Below are 27,839 nucleotides of genomic sequence, written 5' to 3'. Positions count from 1 at the left end.
TTTGGGTGTTTCTACACGCTATTTCGGTGTCGCCACTGGCGGCCAAGTGGCGCCACGTCTGTTGTATATGCAGTTGCTCAAGAATTATTAGTGATATGGTATTTGTCGTCCAAGGAACTGAGTACTAGTACTGCCATTCCCCTCTGTCACTACCACCTACCAAAATGATATTTTGGAAAATTTTAACTCCTCCATTGCTAGTCTGAAATCAGTCTGTGTGATCTGTGTTACTAATTTGCATCTGATCTCGTTGTTGGACCCACAGTCGTTTAGATTAGACGGATTGCCATGGTTCCCCTGTCACTTCGTCTGAAGACACAAAGCAATGGTGCTGTAGGAGATATCAAGACGGTTGCTTTCAGCCTTTAAACATGTCCCGAATCCCGTCGCTCATTTGGCTGTTTGACATTAATCTATCTGATGAATGACGCGAATTGTGAAGAACTTTCTGTCATAAAACGAAATGGCATGAGGAAGGCCAGGGATTGATAAGCCAAAGAAATGTAAGAAATTGGGTCTCATTGCAGCTGTATTAGTACTTAAATGTAATGAACGCATTAACTGACTTAGACTGTAAAACATCTGGGTTTTTTTTTTCTTGTTTGCTGAGCCGGAATTTTTTTGACAGGCACTCTCCGGAGGATAATATACTTTGATGTCAAGCAACTTAATAGGATCTCTGACGCTCCAGCTGGTTGACATGTAAACATTTTAGTTTAAATATGGCGAATACCTGTGGTGAAGGTTTTCCAACATCTCCAACAGACAAATCAAGAAATGAATCCGTTAACTCGTCGGAAGGAAAAAGTTTGTCTCGTTCGTCCTCAATATCTTCTATAAGAGATGAAAAATGGCCCATACTTGTAGTAGCAAGAGGAAGGCCAGGCAGTGATAAGTCAAAGAAACGTAAGAGTTTAATTCCATTACACCTTGCCGCAATTTTAAATGAATGGTAGCATTTGGAATGAACAATCATTTGAATTGCGTTTAATATTCTCCAAAAATATGCTGATATCAGCGAAACATTTTGAACACGGAATCCTAGTAGGCCTAGTCAAAATTTGAGGAATAACTTTATTTTCGTGGAACACAGGAAAACTGATTTGTGACTTACGTATAATGTTATAACAAAACCCGTTAGTGTCATAAAATCTCTCCAGAGCTTAATGAATATGAATGTTATTCTTGAAGTGTTAAACATTAGGCTTAGTAAAAGGACTACTTATGACCCACTGTCTTTGTCATATTTATCTGTGACAGTCTCTGTTCCTGTACCCCTTTTTTCCATGGTGAAAGAATGCTCAAGGTAGAGAGATGTCCTGTACATCAAGAGTTGAAGTGAATGACATATTTTGAGCATCTCAACATGCCTTGATGTACTTCACACCATGAATAATTTCGCAGTGATCATATTTTTTCTGCCACCTTGTCGAAAATAGATAAACTATAATTTGTGTTTTGTTTCCAATGTTGTGACGTGAGATGGCCCTGCCTATATCATTAGGAAAAGTGGTTGTAGGCCTACTTTTTTTAAATGTAGTGCAGAAAGCTGTTTTGTACTATATTGTTGATGGAGTGGTTCTTTACATTTCATAGATTAAATTGATTGACTAACTCAACAACAACTGAATACTATCGTGTTTCTACTGTTTGTGTCTCAGATAGTTGAAGATCAATATTATCTACATTCACACCCTGCAAACCTCTCTCTCTCTCTCTCTCTCTCTCTCTCTCTCTCTCTCTCTCTCTCTCTCTCTCTCTCTCTCTCTCTGTGTGTGTGTGTGTGTGTGTGTGTGTGTGTGTGTGTGTGTGTGTGTGCGTGTGTGTACCGAGCGAGGTGGCGCAGTGGTTAGCACACTGGACTCGCATTCAGGAGGATGACGGTTCAATCCCGTCTCCGGCCATCCTGATTTAGGTTTTCCGTGATTTCCCTAAATCGCTTCAGGCAAATGCCGGGATGGTTCCTTTGAAAGGGCACGGGCGATTTCCTTCCCCATCCTTCCCTCACCCGAGCTTGCGCTCCGTCTCTAATGACCTCGTTGTCGACGGGACGTTAAACACTAATATCCTCCTCCTCCTGTGTGTGTGTGTGTGTGTGTGTGTGTGTGTGTGTGTGTGTGTTGTTTTACATCATCAAAGTGTATTCTTTACTCTGTTAGCCGTGTTAACCCATATGCCCTTTCTGTCTGATTAGTGGACAGCAGCTGTTGTCTCGTCCCTTCCTAGAAATCTAGATTGCAGTGATGTGCTAATGAGTAGTGTAGTGCGAGGTGTAGGTTATGTTGGAAGGTGACAATGTGGTTTCAAGTTGCCAACATCAATGAATATTAATGCGTAATAATGGCTGTGGTAACAGTTTTATCTATAGTAACCCAGTGGCTATGTTCATGCCACATGAAGTGCGCTTTCCACTGCAAAAACTAAAATGTCGTGGCAAATTAATGAAAGCTTTATTACATAACGTGTAAACCTCTGAGTATTTTGTTGAATATTTTGTACATACATCATACATGAACAGCAAAAAATTTAAGTTCGGCCACTACACAACTCTTACCATCTCGTCCATTGTTCATCCAGTAAACAAACAATAGCATACTGCTAATTACCACCACCAGTTCAATAGCTCAGCCCCAAAATAAACCATATATTTGTAATATATAAATGCAGACTTAGTGTTCCACGTGCCGTACTCATTTGTATTAAAGTAATGCAATCTACGCAGAGAGTTGAAATCAATTCTCAAACCAAAATTTCACATATTGTTTTTTTTCAGTGGTCTGAAACACTCTCTCCAAACATGTTACTTAGCCTTTGAACATTTATATGTATTACAATAAACATTTGGGTGGCTATTGCTACAAGTTAAGTTCATGTGAAGAATTATGGTTATAGCACTTTGAACAAAATGCTTAAATATCTGTGGCATCCTACCTGGAAAAATGGGCTGGAAATCTGAAAATATTTTCTCTTCAGTCTGCGTGTCATATTTGATGTGTAACTGAAGTAATCACATTACACTACTTACGCATTTGCTGGGTAGTTTCTGTGTAGCCTGTGCATATGCACAATGTACAAAATCCACAAACCAAATATAAAAAGGTAAAGTCTTCAAATATGAATAGAAATGCAGTACATAACTAAAATAATGGCCAAAATTAAGACTGATGGTGACAAGAAACATTAACCAGATATGTTGCTTTGTAAATGAGGGTCTCTGTTTGTCTTCAGGATGTAAGAAGTAAGGAAGAAGGATGTGTACAATATTGTGCAAGTTGAAATGAGACACACACACAGGGTTCTTGTTAAAATAGGTACCAAGTAATGCTGTGCAAGACTTACGGTTGATGTTCCTGAAACCATAAAAATATCGAGCTAACAAGTGAGACAACAAAAATGAAATACTGTCAAAAAAGTTAGAGGAAGAGGCAGAAGAAATAATCATGAAAAGAAGGTACTTATAATTTAAGAAATAAAATAGTGAAATGCAAATAAAACAAGTTGTATTATAAATAAGAGAATAAGTGGAAGAATAATGCAGATACTGACAGTAAAATTAAATGTTTTATATGGAAGGGTAGTAACATCATAACAAAGTGACATTCAATGTGGAGTGAAATTGAGAATTTCACAATGGTGTGGCAAAAGAAAATTATCACATGTTGAAATCTGTTAATGATGACAGTTGAAACATTTTAGGAAGCAGCTTTCACTTGTAGAAATATGAAATGCACTTAGTGAGAGCAAAGTATTGATGACTAGTATTACTGTTCTTGTTGAACTTGGGGAATCTCTCGGTATGCTTCATCAGTACCACTCTACTGAAAACTGTAAACTTGCAGAGTAATACATGGATATGCTTTCTGATAAAATATGACTGTAACAATCAGATCAATCATGGAACTGTCTTGGATAATGATAAGGAATCACGTGGTTCAATTTACCTATTATTGGTGGTCATGAAGTTAAAAACTGAGGAATAATAAGTTTTACACACACTCACACTCACTCACTCACTCACTCAGCCACCACCATACTGTGCATGGTACAGGGTCCCTTGTACAACACTACTGGTCACTCCCATTCCTATTCCACCCACAAATGGAGCAAGGGAGAAACAGTTGTCCATATGCCTCCATATCACCCCTAATTTCTCTTATTTTGTCTTCATGGTAATGAACACATGTGGCATTAGAATCATTCCACAATCAGCTGCAGATGCTGCTTCTCTAAATGTTCTCTGTAATGTTTGGTGAAAAGAATGTCATCTTCCTTCCAGGAATTCCTATTAAATTTAAATGGTGGATGTAATTGTGTTAGTTTACAAATAAAATACCAAGAACTTGTTTGGGGTTGATGCTTTGTTAATTGACAGTGCTGCTTGAAAGAGGATGAATCTTGATGGAAATGCTTGTCCAGCGAGATGGATATACTGACTAATTTACTGCAGCAGAGTGGAAGATGTATCGTAGCAGCTTCTGAATGACAATCTGCTGTTATAAGGTGAGGAATGTAAGAAAAGTTTGCGTGTGCAGCATTCCTCACTGTCACAAAGCCAAAGAAACATCACGTGATATTTTAATGTATCATATTAATGATTTTCACTTGATATGTATATGGCTGTTTCCACTTGCGCATTTGGCAATGGCTTTCTCAGCCTGTGTTAACCTGTTGACCAGTTTCTAATATTTAGAAAATCTGATAGGTGTAGGCTGCTATGAAAACAACGGTAAGTAAATAGTGGAAATAGTGGTAGATAATCCTTAAATGTAAAGTTAAGGAAAAATATAGAGAAATACAGTTTTAGTAAAATACACTATTTTTAGATGTTGTAAAAATATGATTAGGGCCCTATAAGGAGGTGTGCATGCTTCATGTAGATGATTTTAGTTGTTTGTTTTGTATGATAGCTCCAAATATGTGTGATAGTTTTGCCTACTGATTTAAAGGTAAATCCCTCCCATTCCTTTCCCTTCCAGTTTGCCTGACTATAATTTGGTTTTAAACATTTGTATCTCTGTATTTCAGAAACTTGATTTTTATGTGAGGTGTAATTGTCTGCTTTGGCATGCAATTAAATATTTATTTACTTTTTGTTTGGCTTATTTTTTCCTTTTAAGGAAGAAGACCTGCAGATTAATCTGAAAGGAACAATCCAAATTAAAATTAAAATGATTAGCCTCTGGAATTCAGCACGAACATCTGCTTGTAAGCATTGTGTATTGATCCACTTCCTCAGTGCCATCTGGAGGGGGAAGCTAACTGTGGCAGAAAATCAATAGCTACACTGTGTGCATTCTGGGAGTTTGCCAGAGTGAGGAATTGTGACTCACGTAAAGCTGTGTGGTATTCCACATGTTCCTCTTGAATTTGTAAACTGACATGTGACATAACATTGTCTGTAATCCAATTTTTATTAACCACATCTGTGCCCTGATCAGATTACATATGTAGCCATTTTATGTCTGTCAGTTATGAAAACTGGAAATTTGTAGCTATTGCACAGTAGTGTAGTCTAGTGATTCATGTAGTGATGTGTGTAATGTGATGCACACTGTTATGGTAGGTAAGGGTGCTTCATACATAATTAGCATTCTCCAGTGAACGGGTGGGAGTGCTTACTGTGCAATCATGATAGACCAGGACATGGCTGGTGCCCAGGACACCATCTACCTTTGCAACTTTCGTGTTTCTGTGGATGGCGAGTGGCTGTGCCTCAAAGAGCTTCAGGATGTTGAATTCAGCGTTCCTGATTCTTCCCAACCATCTACTCCTTCTCCTGATGGTCCTTTACCTCTCCTAGGTATGTGTACCTCTGTGTAATATTTCCACTATCTTTGTGATGTGATTAACCTTTTAATAACTGTTTGTGTGTAACTGTTCATGGACATGTTTGTCATTCTCTCTAATTTTATTGTGTTAGTTTAATCCTACTACTCCTTTATTACTAACAAAAGTTGCTTCCTCAGTTATCCTCAGTAGTTTGATGCATTACATTTGTAACTGTATTAGTTATATTGATATTAATTATACTGTTGCCAAGAATAAATGTTCATGGACAGTCTCAACTGTCTGTCAGTCATTTTCATAATACTCAGTTGTTTTGCTTGAGAATTCCTAATTTATCACTTCAGACTCGAGGAATGGCTTTCCATTTTCTTGTCCTTTTACAGCACGAGATCCTGTTATGATTGAAAGAAGCAACTTGTTGAACATATCAAAACTAATTGTGAAAGAATTGATTGAAACATCACTTAAATATGGAAGAATGCTTGACTCTGATCATATGCCTCTTCAACACTTTTTCATTGTGTTAGAACATGTATTAAGGCATGGGCTGAAGCCAAAGAAGGTAAGGTACTATATTTCTGCAGGAAAAATCACAATTGCAGTTACAAAATGAAAAAATAATATTTCAGTATTTCATGTACCACATTAATTAGTTCATTGCATCAGTTGTCATAATATTGCTTTGAAATTATTTGTTTTTATTTAACTAACACTGATGTTTATTACATGAATAGCAGTATGACATGATACCTAATACAGCTGGTTGTTATGATGGTGGATGATGGGAGAGTTTTTTATTTTATTTTGAAATGTCATTGATTTCCATTCCGTGAAGGTATATATATGTATTCTGCTACACACAAATCATTGTAACAAATACTTGAGGTGGCCATTTTTCACAGCATTTATATAGATTTGCAGAGGCAAAAGCCTAGAGCAGGGCACTGCCATTACTTAATTGTTTAGCAGAGTAATGTTCGTTGTGAGGTGTGGTGTCATTACCTAATGACAGAACAACGAGGAAGCATATATGCTTCAGCCTGACAAGAATAACAGTACATAATGCCCCGTGTATTTGAAAAACAGTGAGTGTAATCACAAATGTTGACAAGTTAATCGCCGTAACTGCAGCTATTGAAAGGCATGATGTTAGGAAGAACTCTGCTAGTAGTCTCTCTTTGTCGTTTGTTTGGGTCACTTTTCCTTTGCCCTGCACCAGGCTACCCTGCCTTCTCAATGATGCAGTCAAATTTTAAAGAATTGAGTTTTTCTTCTTTACCTTACACTCACCATAGTATTGACAATATTCTCTGAATAGTAAATTTTGACTAGGAGTGGTGGGTATGCCTATGATCTTTTAATGTTGTTGCACCTGATGACACAGCTTTAGGCTGCAAAACCGGTTGTGTTTATTAAACAACAATTTTGCCACCTGTTAACGGAGTTCTTCCTACCATCATGACATACTACTTGAACTGTTTTTTAACTGTAGCTGAGCTTCTTATCATATCATCACATTCGTAGGCTTCACTAACTCAAAATCCAACTGTCACTCTGTAATTGATCCTAGGCCACAGGCTATGCTACAGATCTGTCCATCACCACTCTCTTCATTCCAGACAAGTTGTAAAAATAAAGGCAAAGCCATGATAGGGAAAATTTAAAGGAATCACAAATAGAATCACAGAAGATAAAATAGTTACAGTTTATGCACTCAGCTACCATTATTACCCTAAAACTATCTACCTCCTGAAAGTGAAACATTGCCAACTTGAGTGTAATCGAGGGAAAGTGCTCAGGCCCTGCAACTCCCAATGTTGGATTTAGATAAAACTAAGTAATTTATCTAAATTTCTGACCCAAAGAACACAGAGAACTTCCAGAGACATTTTCTATAAGGCAGGATCTGAAATATGCTTTTAATTTCCTTCCATTCGTCAATAATTGTTTATGCCATATTTCTGTTATGGGCTTTTCTAAGAAAGAACTGTGATCCAAGTGAACTGTGTAACATACCTAACTCTTTTGGCAGTGCTCATGATCTTGAGTAGCCATGTATAAAATGGGATCAGTATGTTAGCCACTCTTTCCTTCCTGACCTTATCAACAGTGTCATTATAGATACAGAAATCACATCATCCTAGTGATGATGCTTAGGAAAGCTTTGAGAGTAATGCTGGTAAAAGCAGATAAGCAACTGTTAGCAACCTACGTAGACAGTGAGCAGACACCATTTAGCTCAACTAAGATGGACACACAGGAATTATGGGCAAAGTTTAAAATGATTGTAAGTCACAGTCCAGAGAAGTATTGTGCTGAGTAAATGGATCAAAGACAGAAAAGACATACTGTGGTTTAATAACAAACTTCAAAAATTGCTGCGAAAACAGAGATTGTTGCACTCTTGGGTCAAAAAATAACCTGGGAATGTGAACAGGTGAAAGTTAGTAGAGATTCATGCGCCTGTTAAAAGATTGATGCACAAAGTATCGCTGTCCACTGCCGTACTGTAGGGAAGGATCTTTCTGAAAACCTGAGAAAATTCTGGTCCTGTGTGAAGTCGCTGAGCGAGTCGAAGGTTTCTATCCAGTCACTCATCGATCAGTCTGGTGTTTCAATAGAACCAGCAAAAGGAAAGCTGAAGGTCTAATTTTGTGTTTAAAAAAATCATTCTTGCAGAAAGATCATACAGATGTGCTGTTGTTTGACTATCACACAGACTCCTGTATGGAGGGCATGTAGACAGGCATTCCTGGCACTATGAAGTAACTGTAAGAGATAAAAACAGATAAGTCACCAGGTCTAGATGGAATCCAGTTTGATTTGACAAAGAGTAGTCTACTGCATTGGCCCCTAACTTAGCTTGCATTTACAGCAAATCTCCCGCCCACCACTGAATCCAAGTGACTGGAACTGCACAGGTGACTCTGTATAGAAGAAGGATAAAAGAACACTCATGCAAAATTATAGATCCATATCCTTAACATCGGAATGCTGCAAGATTCTTGAATCTATTCCAAGTTCAAATGTAATAAATTTCCTTGTGACAGAAAAATGTCTATCCAAAAATCAACATGGATTTAGAAAGCATTGCACATGTAAGAACTCCGCTTGCACTTTTTTCACATGATACCCTATGTAAAACAACAGGCTGATTTCCAGAAAGCTTTTAGCACAGTACATCATTGTAGACTGTTAATGATGGTCCGAGGAGACAGAATTGATTCCAAGGCATGTGAGAAGCTCGATGACTTCTTAAGCAATAGAACCCAGTATGTTATCCTCGACGGCGAGTTTTTATTAAAGACAAGGGTAAGGGTATCATTAGGAGTGCCCCAGAACCGCTCATATTCTTGATATACGTAAATGATCTGATGGACAAGATTTGAGCAGTGAAGGCTCATACAGATGCATAAACCATTCACCATACAGTGGATTAAAGAGTATGTATCTAGATATTCATAATAATAATGATTTTGATTTTGCTGTCACATGAGAAATATCTTTTAAGAACAACTTCTCTTTATTTGTTTCTGACACCATGTCAACATAATTATCATATACATTTACGTGACTCATGCTGTGATCATTTATTTATCAAAAAAGCTTCCAATTAGAAACTAATTTTTGTAGTACAGATTAAATTAAATGAAGTACTGACAGTTGTTATGTTACAATGTGTATGTTCATGTTACATTAATTTACATGATTTCTCAAGAGAAAAAGCACCTCCGCATCTTATTTGCATGCAGCTCTCTCTTAACTTACTTTAAATGTTGACTCTTTCCTTTTTAATTTCCTGATAACCAAAAACGTGTATAAATGCCCCTGTTTCCTTGTCCATCATTATTTACCCAAAACTATCCTCCTCAGATAAAATGAAGCTCATCTTTCATTTGTATATTGTAGATACAGGCAGGGTAATTTTTCATAAATGACAATGCAAAATACAGATTTCAGCAACACAATACAACACTGACAGGTTTTATGAAATACCTAATGTCTGTTAATTAGTTTCTCAAAAATTAAAGCATGTTACTGTAAAGTCCAGATTCCCAGCTTTCTTATGGTAGATGTCAGCACTTCCAAAACTACTGATATAGCTCACTCAAAATCTGCCATTACATGTTGTTTTGATAATTTCAAATATTCGTTATTTTTTTTTAATATGGTTACCAGAAAAACTAAATACACCACTATAATCAGGCTGTTGCAAATTATCATCTGAATTATAAATGTGTGTGGAATATGGTATGTATAACATTTTGACAGATTTGAGTATACACAACATACATGATATGGGTAACTAGACACAAAATGAAAAATGAAGAAAAGAAAGAAAAAAAAAGTTATTAATAGGCGTGCAATAATAGCGAGTGGGATAGTCTAGCTTGCTTTGATTCAGGCCGTGTGTAATCTTAGAATAACAATTCATTTCCCGTGTAAATAACATGGTTCTAGAAGTGACATCATACGAAAATAGCCCCACATGTATTAAATCCATTCCTGTAATAGTTTTAGTCACTGATGTCATATTTCCCAACACTTTTGCACAGAAAATCCTACCAAAAATTATGCATTTTTGAGAGGTCTTTAATGTGGTGCTTTAATTAAACTACATATATTCGTATTACACAGGAATAAATTTGAAAACACCAATATGGCAGTTATGTAATTTTACAACCACGTAAATCAGTTAGTTTTGTGCTGTATGCAAACTTCACAGATATCACACGTGACAGGCATCACACAGTCAATCATGCTACACAAGATGGTCTACTAGTTTATACAAAATTACTTTGTGTTCGTAAGCTAAGATCGAGATTACCAACTTTCAACTTAACTTAGGCCTGGGGATACATTGCTCTATAAAACTATTACCTGAGTTCAAAATGAAAGACTTTGAATATTGCTTCATTATTGTGGTAAAAGGTGTTTTTTTATGAAATCAGCAAGCTTTAGAGGAACATAGATAGACAAATACTTCAGGCAGAGATGAAGGAAACATTGAAACACATTGGGTTGAACCTTCAAACTAGACTAACAACTCTATGGCCACAGGTGATGCAAGTCTGCATTGACAGTTGTTTCAATCATAGATTGATAATGATGAAGTCGTTATTATGAATCATTTCACTATTTAGTGTCAAAACAACCATCCATGTCAACAGTAAATGTGGACATTGTCAAGTGTCTGATGTTTCACTGAAGACAGTTTGTCATGCCTCAGATGAGGTGTTTTTTTTTTTTTTTTTGTTTTTTTGTTTTTTTTTTATTAAACACTTGCAACAGTTCATGGTTGCAGAAATATTTTTATGTGATTTGATTTAAAGAATTTAACATAAATGATTTTTTTTTAATAATGTAGAAAAAAAGGTTATCTGTGATGCCAGTGAATATATTGTAGCGGATATGTACATTACATAACACTGAAAAACAATGAAATAAGACAAACATAGGGTACTCAAAACTAAGCTTTCAGAAATTAATACTAAAATAGGGAAAAAACCACGGACATTGGCAAAAAATAATGTAGAAATTGGAACAAAATAGAAAAAGAAACAAAACATGGCCATAAAATAGAATGATTTTTCCCTGTCCCTGCTTGTAGAGCCTTATTAATTGATACAGGACCGAGGCTACATTGTCAACACCATGTATTTCACAGTGTGGACAATACCATTAAAACTTATCTTTAGATTGAGTCGTAAGGTAACTTGTAGCTGGTACTGTTCACCTAATAAAATTCATATTAAAGGGCAAGTTAACTTTTTTAAAAAATTCTAGCAAACCTTCAGACAGCAAATCTAAACATACATTTTCTTACCAATGACACTACAGTTTCCTGTAATTTCTTCTCCGTATTATTTACAGCAATTTCCTCGTATTTGTTCATGGATGCACATTAGCGTGGTCAGTACTTAATTGGACAAAGAGAGGTAGAGAGAGAGAGAGAGAGAGAGAGAGAGAGAGAGAGAGAGTGAGTGTGTTGTTTACAGTACTGTGACCTTCTGGGGTAGGGCTGGATTGTTTTTTGAAATTTAGACTTCATCAAACATTATTTTAAAGTTTTTCTGAGCATTTATGAAATGTTAATACAACATTTATACTGGTAAAATATAAAGGTCTATTGTAGCACATCCCAAAATGTGTGGTTCTGATTTTTTTCGTCAGAGGTACTGTATTGAGAGGGTGGGTACTGCCACAAGTTAAGTGCTGTGTATTTTTGCTCCCTGGCTGGTACCCTCAGTGTCAGAAGTACCTTGAAATTTTAAAAACATTTTTATAAGTTTTATGTGTGATTTGAAAGGCTTGACAAATAAGTTTTGAAACTCAAAATCATTTTGATTCCCTCAAAATGTGCTAGTGCTGATGATGTATGATTGAGGTTTGCACTATGCAGATAGAGACTTGGTATTTTGTTTGGTCGTGAACGTTTTTTCTTTTTTTCTTTGTGTATTATATACTTTGTCATTTAATGTAGAAATTCTGCCATTTATTTTGCAATTGCCCTTACCATTTCGGATATTTTCATTTGTTCTGCATTTTGCACTGTAGGTTGGGAGTCTGATATTCATCCCTTTTTGAGTTTCAAACTTTATGCCATACATATTTATTCATCTTAAGGGCTGTCATGAGTCTATTTTATGGAAATGCATAAAGAAAACTAACACAGATTTGGATGTTTATTGTGTAAGTCTGTCTGTGGCTGCACTGAAGGTGATTCATATTATGGAAGCATATTACCATCAAGAAGGATTCTTAAGTTTTACAGTTTTAATTATTTTTTGTTTGCTATCCATTTTGCTTCTGGCATTTTTTTTCTCAATATGACCTCATGTAAAACCATGAAGCATATCAAAGCCCCCTATTACTCACTTCTGGACATTTCTGACGTGGCAGTAGGAGACAACAAAAGGAAAGCTCGCATTTAGAACATCATTCAAGCGGGAAGGTCATACAGACATGACAGCTTTTGACTATCACGGACTCCTGTATGGAGGTCCTAGAAATAGGCATCTTTAGCATTGACAAGCAAATGGAAGGGTTGAAAACAGATAAGCTGACATGTCTGAATGGAATCCCAATGCTATTTTACAGAAAGTACTTGTTAGCATTGGCTCCCTTACTTAGCTTGCATTTATTGCAAGTGTCTTACCTAGTGCAAAGCCACAAGTGACTGGAAAAAGTGAAGTGACACCAGGATTTAAGAAGGATAAAAAAATGTACACAAAAAATTATGGACCAGTATGCTGAATGTTCATTTTGCTGTGGAATTCTTGAGCTTATTCTAAGTTCGAGCATAATAAATTTCCTAGAGGCAGAAAAACTTCTGTCTTCAAAAAAATAAGGAATTAGAAAGCATCACTCATGGGAAACTCAACTTGCCTTTTTGTGGCATGATATACTGCAAACCATGAATGAAGGGCCACGAGGGGATGTGATATTCCTAGATTTCTGGATAGCATTTGGCTCAGAGGCCCAGTGCTGGCTGTTACCAGAGGTCCAAGCATATAGACTAGGTTCTCAGATATGAGAATGTGTTCTAGCCTGTTATGGTGTCCCTGTTATGTTGTCATGAGAGATAATGGTATTATTGGAAGTGCCACTGGTAAGTATGATAGAACCACTCTTGTTATCTGTATGCATAAAAAATCTGACAGGTATGGGAGCAACAAACTGTGACTGTTTGCTGATGAAGCTGTAGTGAATGAGAAAGTGTTAGCGTTGGGTGGCTGTAGCAGGATATAGAATGACTGAGGCAAAATTTCTCTTTGGCTGGTAAATGACAGCTTGCTATATACCGCAAATGTGGAAAAATGCCGATTAGTAGGAAAAACTATCTTGTGATGTTCGAATACAGTATCAGTGGTGCACTGCTTGAAACTATCATGTTGGCTAAATATCGAGGCAAAACATTGCAGAGTGGTAGGAAATGGTATGAGCACACAAGGTCGGTTGTGAGGAAGGGGAGTGGTTGATTTTAGTTTATTGGGAGGAAGGTTTAGCTTCTCTATAAAGGGGACTGTATATAGAGCATGTGTGTGAGCCATACTTGAACAATGTTCTAGTGTTTCGTGTCCCCTCCCGGTCGGATTAAAGGAAGATTTGTTACTGGTAGGTTTGATCAACACTCGAGTATTATGGAAATGCTGTGAGAATGTGCATGGGAATCCCAGAGAAAGAAAACATTCTTTTTTTGAAACATCAAGAAATTTTAGAGTACTATCATTTGCAACTGACTGCTGCCTAGAGATCAGAAACAGAGTGATTACAACTCTAATGTTCAGATTACATAAGTCACAAATCAAGACGATGCTGTTAAATCAGTGCTAATGAGCTATGGTTCCCACTGAAGTTCTGCAAATATGAGGAGTCTGAGAACTGTGCCGCTGCAGTCGCTTCATGCTCATTGACTAGTTGTCTCTTACTGAAGTATGCAGGAGTGTACGGGTAGTCATTACTTACTACTTGTACAGAAGATAAGCACACACTCTTCCTGCTGTAAAGTAGCACTGACAAGGCAGAATGACGGATTGTCATGATTAGATGACCTTCAAAGAAGCTGTGGAGGGTGTAAGATGAAAATTAATTTATGCAAAGTACAAAATTGCAAATGTGTTCAATTAGAGAAGGGGTGATCCCTGAAATAAGTTCCATGCTTCAGATGAAAAATGTACACATTCTGTCCAGTGCAAACAAAGTGTTTGTATTCTTGTTCATTCCACCCACACTATGAGAAAACATATGTGTTGCATCAAACTACTGGCCACAGAGAAACATCACTGTTTTATCCCTGTTGCAAAAAGGAGTGCTCTATTTCTGTATTTATTTGGTCGTGAGAACAGGTGTTTATGAGGTAACGGCTAGTTGTGTAGGTTATCATTCATTTCTACAATTTATTTTAATAATTAATCACCATTGAGGGACTGCACTTTGTTCTCGTGTCAAATTTTCTGTTACTGTCGTTGCAGACTCAGTATCCCCGAAAGGGTGTATATGTCAACGTAATTCTTAGAAATTCTCTAAACAGATATTCAATATGAAAATAAATTTACAGTAGTCCCCAAAAAAGTTTTCTCTGTATAAACGGATTTACAAACAGAATGATATTCACTCTAACTAATCAATCAGGCACATAGAGACTGAGTGTTCAGAGGTGATGTCACATGACTCGCTGATGAGTTTAAAAGTAGTATGTGGAGATCATTTCTGATCTCTACTGCAGAACAATTTCACTGCCATTAACATACATAATACATAAGGACCACAGAGACAAAAATACAGTAGTCATTTATCTCGAGAGAGAGAGAGAGAGAGAGAGAGAGTGTACTGAATGCCTGGCCAATACATATCTTCAGCAGGCAAAAAACAAATAAGTACGTAAAGTACTGCTGACAGGCACACATGAAAATAGAAACAACTATACAACTATCATAACAACCATAATAACTATTTTTTCCCTTGGGGAGGAAAAAGAGACAAAATTAAAAAGCAGGGGCCCTTCAGTGAGGCCCCAAATTTAAGGTGATACCTGTTGTGAGGACTAAGAAGAGAAAAACATGAAGAGACATCAGCCACAACAGATGGGTCCACCTCAGCCTGGGGTCTGAGTGACTTACCTCTACATTGTAACCTTTTCTACCCTATCCCTCTGTCTTCCCTTAGGAAGGAACTAACATTTCCAAAAGCAATACCTTCTGATAAAGTATGTTATAAACTATTTGTCAGCATTATTATTTTCTCCCATGCTAAATGTTTGCAGGTAGCTGTTGCATTTTTCATGAAACATCTTAAATTGTGAATATTTGCTGTAGGATTAAAACAAGTTTTTAATATACTTGGTAGCTGTGTGGCAGACATTACATCAAACAGCGTGCCAGGATCAAAACTTAGAATTATCACTATTGCAGTAAGGAACACTCAGCAGTGAATAGTGGTATAGAAAAACTTGATATGGGTACCAGGAGATAATTCCCACATAGCCTTGGACTGACATGTTATTTTAGAATAATGCTGTATAATAATTTCCTTCGTGTTCAACTTAGCTTGCATTAGTAAGTGGGTTATTTAACAATAAGAGGAAAATGATAGGTTACTACTCGCTTTAAAGATGACACTTAGACTTGCAGACAAGCACAGTAAGCCGTTCTGAGCTGCTGGGGATAGCAGTCGTGTGCATTAAGGTGTGCTTGCTTGTGTGAGCGAATGTGTTTGTGTTTCCTTTTCTGAAGAAGACTTTGGCCAAATGCTAATGTGTAACAGTCTTTCTTGTGCCTTTCTGCATCTCAACATGTCATCTTTATGGTGTGTATCAATCTATCCTTTTCCTTTCATTGTTGACATTCCAGTCTGGAGTTCCGTTGTTTGATTTTAAGCAGGAATTTTTTTTTTTTTATAACTGTCTTTATTCTATTGGAATGTGAAATGTAGAATAATTTGAAATACAGGATGTTATAGACGTGAAAATAATCAAGGATCCTTTGGAAGCTGTGACTTGATGGCTTTGTTACTATGTAATCTCACCAAAACACTATTGGAAAATGTGATAATTATTATGTGTAATACTGCAAGACTGGCTCATGCATGAGATCCACTTAAATGTTACCATTAGTGGTGAAATGTTAAATGCTCAGATTAGAAACAAAAGCTTAGTATCACAATAGCAGCAGAATCAATTTACCAAGAAAAGTATGATTTTAGAAGAATAAGGAATAGTAATATAAAGATACATTTAAATTTAACACAACAGGGAATTAGCTGTTAACGTTTCCCAGATTACGAAGGTTATTTCGGAACTTCACAGGCCTTCAATATTATCTCCAGTCTTGCTAGTGACAGCTTCCCAATGTTTTGGCAACTTCTGTATTCTGGATAGGGCACCTTCATTGTTGTGCCGTCTGCTTCCTTGGGTCACCTCCCTGGAAGTTTCACCAATCATATTTTCATTCATTACCTCCCAAAATGTCATTAACAATAATCAGAGAGATGTAGTCTGTTGCAGTTGATGCCTTCCACTTCTTGAGTTGCCCTCAGTGCACACCCGACCTTCACAAAAGTAAGCAGACCACCATGATGCTGGGCTATGATCCACTACACTATTTCCATACACCTCTCTCTAAGCCCTCTGTCTAAGCATTGTAAAATTCTGTTGGGTTCTTTACATTTAGGGATTCGATTTTGATGTAGAAATACAAGTCACTACATGTAATCTGACTTGATTTGGGTTCAGCTTCCAGTTTAAAACTGAATTATTCATGGCACAGCCACTTGAACCAGCAAATGCATATACGACATCATGCCTAAAGGCTCATTCACAAGAGACATGAATTTCAACTTGATCATGACACTGTAATGGTCACGCATGTGCAGTGTACAGGACTTTTGAAACTACCCATGCATAAGAATTATTTACAGGTGATAAAAATAAAATGATCCTTCTTATTAAAAGTAAAAAGACGGGTAACTTAATGCTTAAGAATAGGTGAAGGGTTGGATGAAGTGTGTGGCTTTCAAAACCAGGCCTCACTTTTTGTTTTAAAGTGTTTTCAGTATTAAAAGCTCTAAATGTACAGAATATCATTTATACCTCAAAAATTTACTCTGTATGCCTGCTTTCTGAATATAGAAATTAATGTTTCGAGCGTTCATATAACTGCGCGATAGAGAACTTATAAATTCTGTTTAATGAAATTATACAATAATAGCTGCAAAATATGGACTATGATGTAAATAACTTGACTTCACATCTCAAAATCAAGAAAGTGTACTGGTAAACTGTGTTTTTGTCAGACTACCAAGAGATGTCAAGGTGAAGTCGACTCAAATAAGAAGCTGTAGTGTGGGTTAAATGGAACAAAGTAGTGACCAACTTCAATGAAAGTCAGCACCTTAAAATTGTACTGTAAAAAAGTTCAATTTAAATTGTAATTTTTGGTTCATAAGTTAAAAAAAAAAAAAACACACACAGCAGCTACATTGGTCTAATTTATTATTAGATTCTTCACAACTTGACTGCTTTTAGTCACAGAAGTGTAAGTTCCTTTTGAATTTTGCTTCTTAAGTGGAACATCTCTGAATGGTAGTTGACTGTTGGCATCACAATATCTTTCTATGTTTATTTTTGGTTCAGTACTTTGCAAGCAATATTATATTTCCAAGCTTAGCATGTGAAAATCACAGCCAAATAAGTGTTACTCTAATATTCAATAGTGTTGTGCATGCTGCTCCATCACACTTGAGTTAGGATTTCATAATCATCAGATTATTGTTCACCTGTTAAAGGGGAACAGCTAGAGGTTAAATTTTGTATTTGTCAAATTAACTGCCAGTTATCTTGTAATTTAATACTTAGTATTCAGTGATAAAAGGATACAATTGAACTATTTGATGCTCCAACTCGAAAATCAGCTTCCACTGATACAAAATGAACATATATTGATACATCGCTAGATAATGATAACACAAAGATGCAGGAAAATCCACTTTAATCAGTCAAAATTTCATTTAAAAGTGCATTGTAATGCAGGACAAGGTAACTGATAACTAACACACTTTGCATACTAACCAGAAAATTTATGAGAACTGCATTGTTTGTTATCCGTGTTATTGCCTCAAAATTTCATTAATCCAATACATTGTTACAGTAAATTGCTGCTGCATAACTTCCAAATTTTGTTAATTGAGAAAACCATTAAATCAACATCATTCAACAAGTGTATTTGGTAATAAATAGGTTTCTGGAACATTAAAAATAATATAAGAAAACATTGAGAGTTAATTTAATCAACATTGCATTTTTGGATTAATAATGACAGAAAATATGGGAAAACTGCGATTCACATCAACAATAAACTTTAATTTATGTAATTTTTTCATTATTTCACATTGGTAAGTGTGCTGACGACATTTAATGTTCAAAAGTTACTTTCAGTTAAGTTTTTCCCCTTCAAAAATAAAATAATAAGAAGAAAGTCACATGAAGTCAAATTATGAGTAACACATCAGATCACATTTTGATTCTTCACAAACATTTTTCCAAGTCCCAGTTGATAAACCCCCCCCCCCCCCATTTCTAGAATTTTCTTTATCCAGATCTAACCACTCCTTATGAATCCACTGTTTCTCTGTTTTAATATAGTTATTTTCCCCAACTTACAATTGTTTTAGCCTGTCTTCTAGTTAAGCTGTGACTCCAGATCCTTTTTTAAGCAGCCATTCTTTCAGTTTATGCTCTGTTATCTTTCTTGAATGCTCTGCTCCCTTGACCATTACTGTTCCCCCCTTTTTTTATACTCACTATGTCTCCAACTTTATTAAACTATTCACATCATCTGACCTCTCACTGGTTTTTTCCAAAACTCTTTCATTATTGTCACAATTTTGCTCCATGTTGCAATATCATAGATAATCAAACATTACTATATTGTATGTTCAAAGCCAGGTTCATATCATGGACTAACAGCTCCAATCATTTAGTTCTATGGAACAGTCACCATGTATCAGAATATTTGGTATTCAATCAAAAAAGGATTCAGTTTGGACTATGTGAGCCTCCAACTCAAAAACCAACTTCTGCAAATTCAAAATGAGTATATGTTCATACAATCACTGGATAATGATAACTCAGAACTGTACAACAGAGTCTTCGTGAATTAGTGTAAATTGTGTTTAAAAGCTTCCCAAAATTTACCCATTATAATGCGTGCCAAGATATATGATAACTGACAAACGTCACAAACCACCTAGAAAATTTATGAGGCACCACATTTTTGTTTGCTGTAGTACTGCTCCGAAATATAATTGTATTGTTACTTACAGTATATTGGCAGTCAAGAAATTCTAAATTTTAGTGATTTACAAAATCCATTATATCAACACTGCTCAACAGATATATTTGTTAATGAGTATAGTTGTGAAAAATGGAAAAAATGAGAAAACTTTCATGGTTTATTTAATCAACACTGCTTTTTTTATGTTTATTAGTTGTCACAGAAACTAAGGGAAAACTGCTTGATTGTCATCAACAAAAATTAACTTTTGCACATTAAATGCTGTCAGTACATTTATCAATGTGAAACAACAACAAAATTTGTAAATGAAAATTTATTGTTGATGACAATAAGGCAGTTTTTTCTGTGATTATTTACTTACAGAAGGATTTTATTTTGGGCGCATAACATTAAATGGGCAACTGTTCAACTATGTCAAAAAATACTATGACTTTCTTGAAACTGTTATAAATCGTATTGTGCATGTGCTACCCAAACAGTGTATACACAGTGTATCTGCATCATGGTTTTGTTAGAGATGTACAATGTTTTATTATTGAGATTTGATTTTAAAAGTTCCATCCCTGCCAGAAACAGTATGATCGGTGTCATTAGCAGAACATGTTTCAAAAGTGTGTCTTTTGGTCTGTGATTTCCTGAAGCAGTTGGATTTCATAAAAAGAAATATATAGGCCTATGTCATTATTTTCCTAGAGAGACGTAAGAGTACTACCTGTATGACCGTGTCAGGATGCCATTTTTCTTCTCTCCTGTGTGAAAGACTAAAACTTGAAGATAGTATTTGTATTTTGTCACTTACAGTTCTAAGGGATTGTAAGATTTCCTTCATATCCTGCAAACTGTTAATCTTGAGATCTGTTGCACTTCAAGAAGTTGCCATGTCAGGTATGGAATTGAACTGAATAAAATCTCTCTCTAATTTGAAAGTTTTCTGCATGTTTTGAGTCATTTTCTTTAGTTTTAATAGTTTTCCCAAAGTCTGCAGTATGAGTGTGATTCTTGGATCATGATCTTTTTATGATTTGAGTGAAAGGCTTGAGCTCTGCTTACATAACAGTCTTGGTTATGAAGATATTTTGAGTGAGACTGAAACATATGAAGAAGATATATACGAAGACAGTAACTTGTTCTTGAAAGAACAGTTACTGTTGATGATCGTGCAGCTTTTCCCTGGAATAAATGATGACTAACTGACAACCTCAGCTGCCAACAGGTGTTGTTGTTATACCTCAATGTGAGTGGGTGGCAAATGTGTATAAGGTACAATACATATGTAGAATTGCGGACAGTTGGGAATGTGAGTCTCACGGGAAGCGTGCAAGGGATAAGTCCCTGCAGTCGCGCTATTCATCTGTGTCCTTGGTGGCTCAGATGGATAGAGCGTCTGCCATGTAAGCAGGAGATTCCGGGTTCGAGTCCCAGTCGGGGCACACATTTTCAGCTGTCCACATCGAGGTATAACAACAACACCTGTCGGCAGCTGAGGTTGCCAGTTAGTCATCATTTATATGAAGAAGAGTAGGTTAAATCGTTGAATGTTTCTCAGTATGTGTGTTGTGCCTGCAGGAGTTAGTTGGAAGAGCATGTGTGATTAGTGTTCTCTTAGAATAGAAAAATCTGCTTAAAACTTCATTTTGACACTCTGTTTCTATCAGTGATAAATTCCACAGGGCCTCCTTGGACCAAAGAAAGAGCTCTGGGATGTTTTGCAGTGCGTTGAAAAATATACTGTGGAAGCACAGGATATTACATCAAGTGTACGAGATCTTCCTACTGTTAGGTAAGGCATGATGCTTGCATTGACATGAAAAGCCAGCAACAATTAGTATACTGACAGATTAAATCACAAATTACTACTGTTATGTTACTTAGTTTTCCTTAGAGATTCCAACAAAGATAGCACATAAAAATATTTAATGAAGAGAGAGAGAGAGAGAGAGAGAGAGAGAGAGAGAGAGAGAGAGAGAGAGAGAGAGAGAGAGAGTGGGGGGAGGGGGGGGGGGGGTTGAGGCAGGGGGGAGCACGCATATCATTGTAGTACATCATTGTGAGTTTTGACCTGTAAATGATTAATTGTGAACTGGCCAATAATTATTGCACATCACTTTTTATTTTAAGGAAAAAGACTGTCAATTAATACATTTTATGCATCTGAAAGAGATGTTAAACCACAGAAAATTTTCATGGAATCTTGAAAGAGCTAGCAGGAAATTATATTTAAGCACTTTCAGTGTTAAATGCTGACAGATTGCAGTAAATATCGGTATTGACAACCTATTTTATTACATCTGCTGATTTTCTATTGCAAATGGTTGTCACTCAGGTAGCTAATAGTGATCACTCGAACTGCATTCACATGTGAAGCATGTAGTGGATAGAAGATTAGAAGTGTTAACCTGTAAAACAATACCAAGAAATTATTTTCTGTTTACTTATGCCCACTGAGCTGTGATATTTTGGAAATGGCAACATTTTTCATGTGGAATATTACTAAGCCATTTTATTTGTAATCATGATTTTGATCTGTTACACCATTCTTAAGCGATAGCTCACTACAAAGTGTGTCAGTGCATAATTATTCCTTTTAAGAGGACACTATACTCGTATCAACTGTGCTTTTGTAGTCCTTATGCCTAATAAAACAGGAATCTTAGTCATTTATGTGGAAGTATGTAGGTCTTCATGTAATAATTACTGTCGAATTTATGTCACCTGCATACTTAATTTTCACTGTCTGTCCACCAGAAGTGTCAGATGACATGAATTTGGTAGTATTTATTAAAAGAAGTGCTACATTCTTTCATATAAATGCTAGAGACCCGTGCCTTATTATGCATATGAAATACGTAAACATGGTTGACATGAAGATTGCGTTATCTTAAAAAGAATGATTGTGCATTGATGTACATAAAGCCAGTTCATACTTACATAAAATATGCAGATATTGATAGAAAATTAGTGTTGGAGAGTATTTGTTTGTTTGCATGTACACACACATAGCTACAGATAGATCAGTACATATTTTCATTGTAAAATCAATGCACTTTTGTACAGTCCCTATTCAGTCATATTTTGCTCTTGGAAGTGGATATGTGCAGCAACAGTGAATCTGTAAATTGCATGGAAAAGTCTGTGATCCTGTGTTGATAACAGAGCCATCACACAGGTTGGCTGTGGAAGATCAAACTTCACAAGTACTTGTAAAAGGATTGTAGTACTTCCATGTAGTCTGCGGCACCCAGAGAAAAAGTTATCTGCATCCTCTTCTTATCCACAAGAGCAAAAGGTGTCTTTCAATGTACAGCCTGTAAAGATGCTTATGGAAACATCTTTGGTCAAATTTAAATCTGGCTGTTACAGAGGCGAAGTGCGTTAAGCATAGAATTTCTATGAGATTTCGTAGGATAAGGAATGTTGGGCGAATTGTTATGAACTTCTCGTCTTTGTGTCTTGTTGTTTCCTCCCCCTATACTGTATGTCTGTGTAGGACATCTCGGTATTCTATACTTGGGATTGCAGTCCAGGTGGTAAGCTCCTGGACACTAGCTTCTTTGGCTAAGCAGTCAACAGTTTCACTGCCAGTGATTCCATAGTGCGAGTTCACCTAAGTAAAATTAACAAAATAAACAATTCCAACACTCTGATAATTTTGTAGACAACTGACTATTCAGTCGAGTTATCTTAAAGGAGATAAAGAGTCACTGATTAGGAAAGGCAGAGAGGGCATCATCTGTGAGTGGAAACAAACTGATCACAGTTTCACAACAAGTTCTGTGGTCATGATGCTTGCCACTGCAGGTATTTTGAGTAGCCTAGACTTCTGCAAACATGGTTGTAGCATGCGCTTCTGAGAGAGTCACTGATTTTGGAGTTGTTGGTGTAGATACACTGCCTTAAAAAAATGTACCAAAGTTATATTGTTAATGTGAGCCTGTTGGTGAAAAGCAATGCTAGTTTTTGCATTCACCATCAACAATTTCAGTGCAGATGGAATGCTAAAACTATTTAGTCTACGTGATATGCTGATCTTCCTTGGAATGTGTATATCTAAATATAAGTGGACCAGGAACAGTTGTAATGATCCAGAAGTGTCCAGTTAAGCACTGCTTAATGAGATTTTAGGCAATCTCAGATTGTTGGATTCATGTTGATTCCTTTGAAAAAGAAAGTTGGCAGAGAGATACCACTGGTGAAGCCGGACTGGAGGCTGTTCATGTGCTTCAGCCAAGACTGCATCATTGTTAGGGGTGAGGGTGGGGGGGGGGGGGGGGGGGGGGGGGAGAACGAATTGCTTTCAAACTAACTATCAGTGCTTTATATTGGCATCTGTTAATTCTGTTGCTGTAACTGTTAGTTGCAGAACCATAACAACCACTTCCATAATCAATAATTGGACATTCCATCATATGGTAAAGTGTTATTGCTGTGCCTATGTTCAAGCCCCTTGTATCAGAAAGTCAACACACACACACACACACACACACACACACACATTTTTTTTATTTTTACCTCATCTTTCATATGAATGGTTCATTTTAAAATTTAAGTAATTGTTGATAGAAGAAAAATGAAAGATTTATAGTAGCAGTTGAGGAATTAACATTCTTAAGATGTCTTTATTTATTGATATGATAGCTTCACAGTGGTAGCTTGTCTAGTGGACCATACTCATTTCTTTTTATTTAAATATATTGCAGTTAGGTGGCTTTGCAACAGTGTGTGTGTGTCCAAAATTTTCTTATAAACCTTCGTATGAGTTATTTATGTGAAAACCCCTGAGTAAATAGGCATCCATGGAAACTTAAAATAATTGTGGTTTTTCTTAATTACCCAAACATGTTTTAGTTGATCATATCAGGAACCCATAACACATTCTTAATGAATAGAAATATGTGTTCTACATTATAAATCAGTATTTGTACATTTATGTGATTATGATTGTGGTAAAGGTTGCCTGCAAAAACAAAGTTTAATCTACCTCTACACCTACACCCATATGTTGCAAACCACTGTGAAATGTGTGGAGGAGGATACTTCACATTATACCATATATTGTTTGTTCCATTCGATTCACATGTGTAGCATGGAACGCATGCTAAGTGGCTTTTGCAGATTAGTTGATGTCTGTCTTCAGGTTTTTGTCAGGCTATGTTTTTCAGACTTTCTGTGACAATCTGTCATAACAGAGAAACCTGTACCAATTCACACTGTCCTTTTTTTTATCCTGTGCTAGTCTTATTTAGTATGGTTCCTACATACACCAGAAAAATTCTAAGATGCATTATACATGGGTATTGTGAGCAGTCTCCTTTGTAGACTGACTGCATGTTCCCAGTATCCTACTTATAATCCAAAGTCTGTCACTTGGTTGATCTATGACTGATTCTCTGTGATCATTACATTTCATGTCCCCACAAACTGTGTTGTCCAAATATTTGTATGAACTGACTAATTTCAAATGAGACTCACTGATATTGTCAAAGGATTCTATGTTTTTGTGTTTTCTGAAGTTCACAATTTTAGGTTTCTGAATATTTAAGGCAGTGTTTGTGCAGCTTTTTTCAGGTAGTGCTTGATTATAGATAACTGCATCATCTGCAGCCATGTGTGGTTTCTATTGATATTATCTGTCAAGTCGCTAATTTACAGTGCTGGTCATTAAAATAAAAACCCCAGATAGGACAGCAAATATGAAATTTTACTTACTGTGCCTGTCCAATATACAGTATATTTCTGATTATTTGGGATATGTGTGGGAGAAGATGCATGAAAACCAAAAAAACTGAATAATCGAGATATTTTCAAACGTGGTTCTTTGTTTGAAAGTTTATCCATGTTCTGTTCATAGGAACTGTAAGCCCGTTTATTTCTTAAAATAGTGTGTGATGTTGGTTTGCTTCTGAGAGAAGTTGACTGAATCCCAGTCTGGCCCCTGTAATCTAGAATTGTATCAAAAATTACTGACAAGGTCACTGTCTTCTTTGCTACTTTCACATTCACTGTCCCCTTCTGTGTTTTGTTGTGAAGTGGCAGTCACAATATCGGTGTCATTCATGCACTGGAAGCCAGGTTCACATGTGTTGGATCATCAGCCACCCATTTAAGTTTTCTTCATTGACATCTTCAAAACCATTTAAACCTGTTGCCAAATTTATTGTTTGTGCACTCATAATTTGTTAATCATTAAAACCTTGAAACGCTCTTTCTTTTATATCTGGAAGAATTTTTCTCCATGATCGAAGTACTGTATGTTTCTTGACCTACCAGGCATCAGAAATGCCCTGTATGGTATCTGGAATTGTTAACTTCTCCGAAAACACCATCAAATCATTCTCATGAACTAGCATGGTACTGCTGTTTTAGTGATGCAATTATATCTTGGTCCATTGGCTGTATAACAGCAGTTACATTGGGAGGTAAAAACTTAGTTACAATGAGACCACCATCAGATACAAGAATCCTCTCATCAGTTTGTGAAGGGTTGTTATGAAGCAATAGACCAAAGTTATGTGGCAACCCTTTCTCTTCTAGAAATCACTGAACTTGTACAAAATATGTATGGAATCAGTTTTTGAAAATTTCACTATCAATCCATGCTTGTTTTTTTATGTAATATGCACAGGGATATCCTTAGTTGTGATATCTTTGAATGCTCTTCTTCTTCTTCTTCTTCTTCTTCTTCTTTTTCCCCAGTCACTAGTAGTTTCACTTTGCAGTTTCCAGAAGTATTAGCAATGCTCAAAATTGTAATGCATTCTTTAACAACTTACATTGAGGAGAATGAGCATCACTGTTAAAAGCAAAGGTTCTGATTAGCAGACATTTCCAATACATACCACTTTTGTCTGCATTATCAATTTGGTCTGGAGTGAAAGTCTCTTCTTCGACAAATGTCTCGGAACTCTTCCCAGAAGAAATTGCCTGCCAAAACATTTGAACTAAGCCACTCTCCTTGCACAGTAAGTTCATGAATCCCAAGCAGTTGTTTGAACCCAATTATCCATCCAGATGGGGCATTAAATTATCCCTCTAATCCTAGAGCTTCACGAAAAAATTTAGCTTTTTTGGCACACATTGCACCTGAAACAGGGACACCTTCTGCTCGATTTTGGCTAACAACTGCAAAAGAGCAGCTTCCAATTCATCAAATGTAGATCTCTTCCTGCTTTTTCATAAAGATGATCCAGAACTACAATCACTTTTCCTTATAGAATCCAGTATTTTCTGCCTATCGTTTTTAATGCCCTGAACAGTCTGACTTCCAGTACTATAACCAGCATTTAGTTTTGCAGCAGTCTGTCTATTCAAGTCTTTCATTTAATTCTAATTTTTGTTGTTATATCAACATGTTTCTTTTGTTTATTGATAATCTTTTTTAAAATTTCTTGTAACTTGCTTCGATGACACTTACTCATGAAATAACATCAGGAAACTCGGTTTGTTTTCGATTTACACAGAGCAGGTTGGCCAATAATAATGGAAATGGTACTCTGTTGTCACACGACAGTTTAAACAGTGGAAAAGGCACATATTGTCTGTTTTTTTTTCTTTTTTTAGATGCAACAATAATCTGCAAATCAGATAATCTCCACATAAGTACTCGGGGCAGTGGGAAGGATAGCATATATGAAATTTTACTTATTGTGCATTTATAGCATAGTAGAAAGAATACGTGATTAGATTTGTAGGTAATTTGTGAGTATGCAGAGTGCCAAATTTAGCACAAGGAGCAGCCACTTAGGTGGCAACAGTGAGTCTAACGCAGCTGAGCATCAAGTTGAACTGAGTGTGGATACCAGTTACTGCTTCAGCTCAATGCCACCAGAGTTCATAAGTCGTGGTGGCTTGCGAACAGGAGTGTGACAGTCTGTTGGCAAGTCGTAACTAGTTTTTTTTTCTTGTCTTTTTTTCATTAGGTTAGAGCTATGAAGAACGTGCAGGGTAGGGAAACAATTGAACATCGTCAGTGTCAAAGTATGTCAGGACAGCATTTGGAAACCTGCAATCTTATGTTACTGTGTTCAAAGAAAATGGTCATGGAGACCTCAAAGAAAGGTCGCAGCTGCCTACCTTAATACATCGAAAAGGTAATGGTTGCTATTCAAATTAGCAGTCCTGGTTCCATTAGGATTGTGGCTAAGAAAAATGTGTCATGGATTATGTTCACAAAACCACTATATTTTTGCAATATAGTCTCCGCTTGAACAGATACACAGTAAAAATAATTTATTTAAAGGTGTTTTGAAACAGTCACTGTAG

The 27,839-nt window shown here is 36.4% G+C and overlaps 1 protein-coding gene across 4 annotated transcripts in view; it reads left to right on the top strand.

Moving 5' to 3' along the window:
- Positions 1 to 679: 679 nt before the first annotated feature.
- The window catches only part of LOC124794738 (RUN and FYVE domain-containing protein 2), a 155,570-nt gene continuing 128,410 nt past the window's right edge, over positions 680 to 27,839 (top strand). Inside the window, exons 1-4 of one of the 4 annotated variants that reach the window (XM_047258343.1) lie at positions 777 to 906; positions 5,118 to 5,205; positions 6,171 to 6,349; positions 21,251 to 21,360. In XM_047258343.1, the coding sequence (XP_047114299.1) occupies positions 5,169 to 5,205; positions 6,171 to 6,349; positions 21,251 to 21,360 (326 nt within the window). In that variant the 5' untranslated portion in view covers positions 777 to 906; positions 5,118 to 5,168. Of the gene's footprint in view, positions 907 to 4,394; positions 4,501 to 5,117; positions 5,206 to 5,226; positions 5,801 to 6,170; positions 6,350 to 21,250; positions 21,361 to 27,839 lie in introns of those variants that run through there. The other 3 variants (XM_047258341.1, XM_047258344.1, XM_047258342.1) reach the window with 3 other exon arrangements.

This window comes from Schistocerca piceifrons, chromosome 4 (assembly GCF_021461385.2).
Source record: "Schistocerca piceifrons isolate TAMUIC-IGC-003096 chromosome 4, iqSchPice1.1, whole genome shotgun sequence".
NCBI lineage: Eukaryota > Metazoa > Arthropoda > Insecta > Orthoptera > Acrididae > Schistocerca > Schistocerca piceifrons.
The sequence above is the reverse complement of the archived record's forward strand: the minus strand, read 5'-3'. Positions and strand labels throughout refer to the sequence as shown.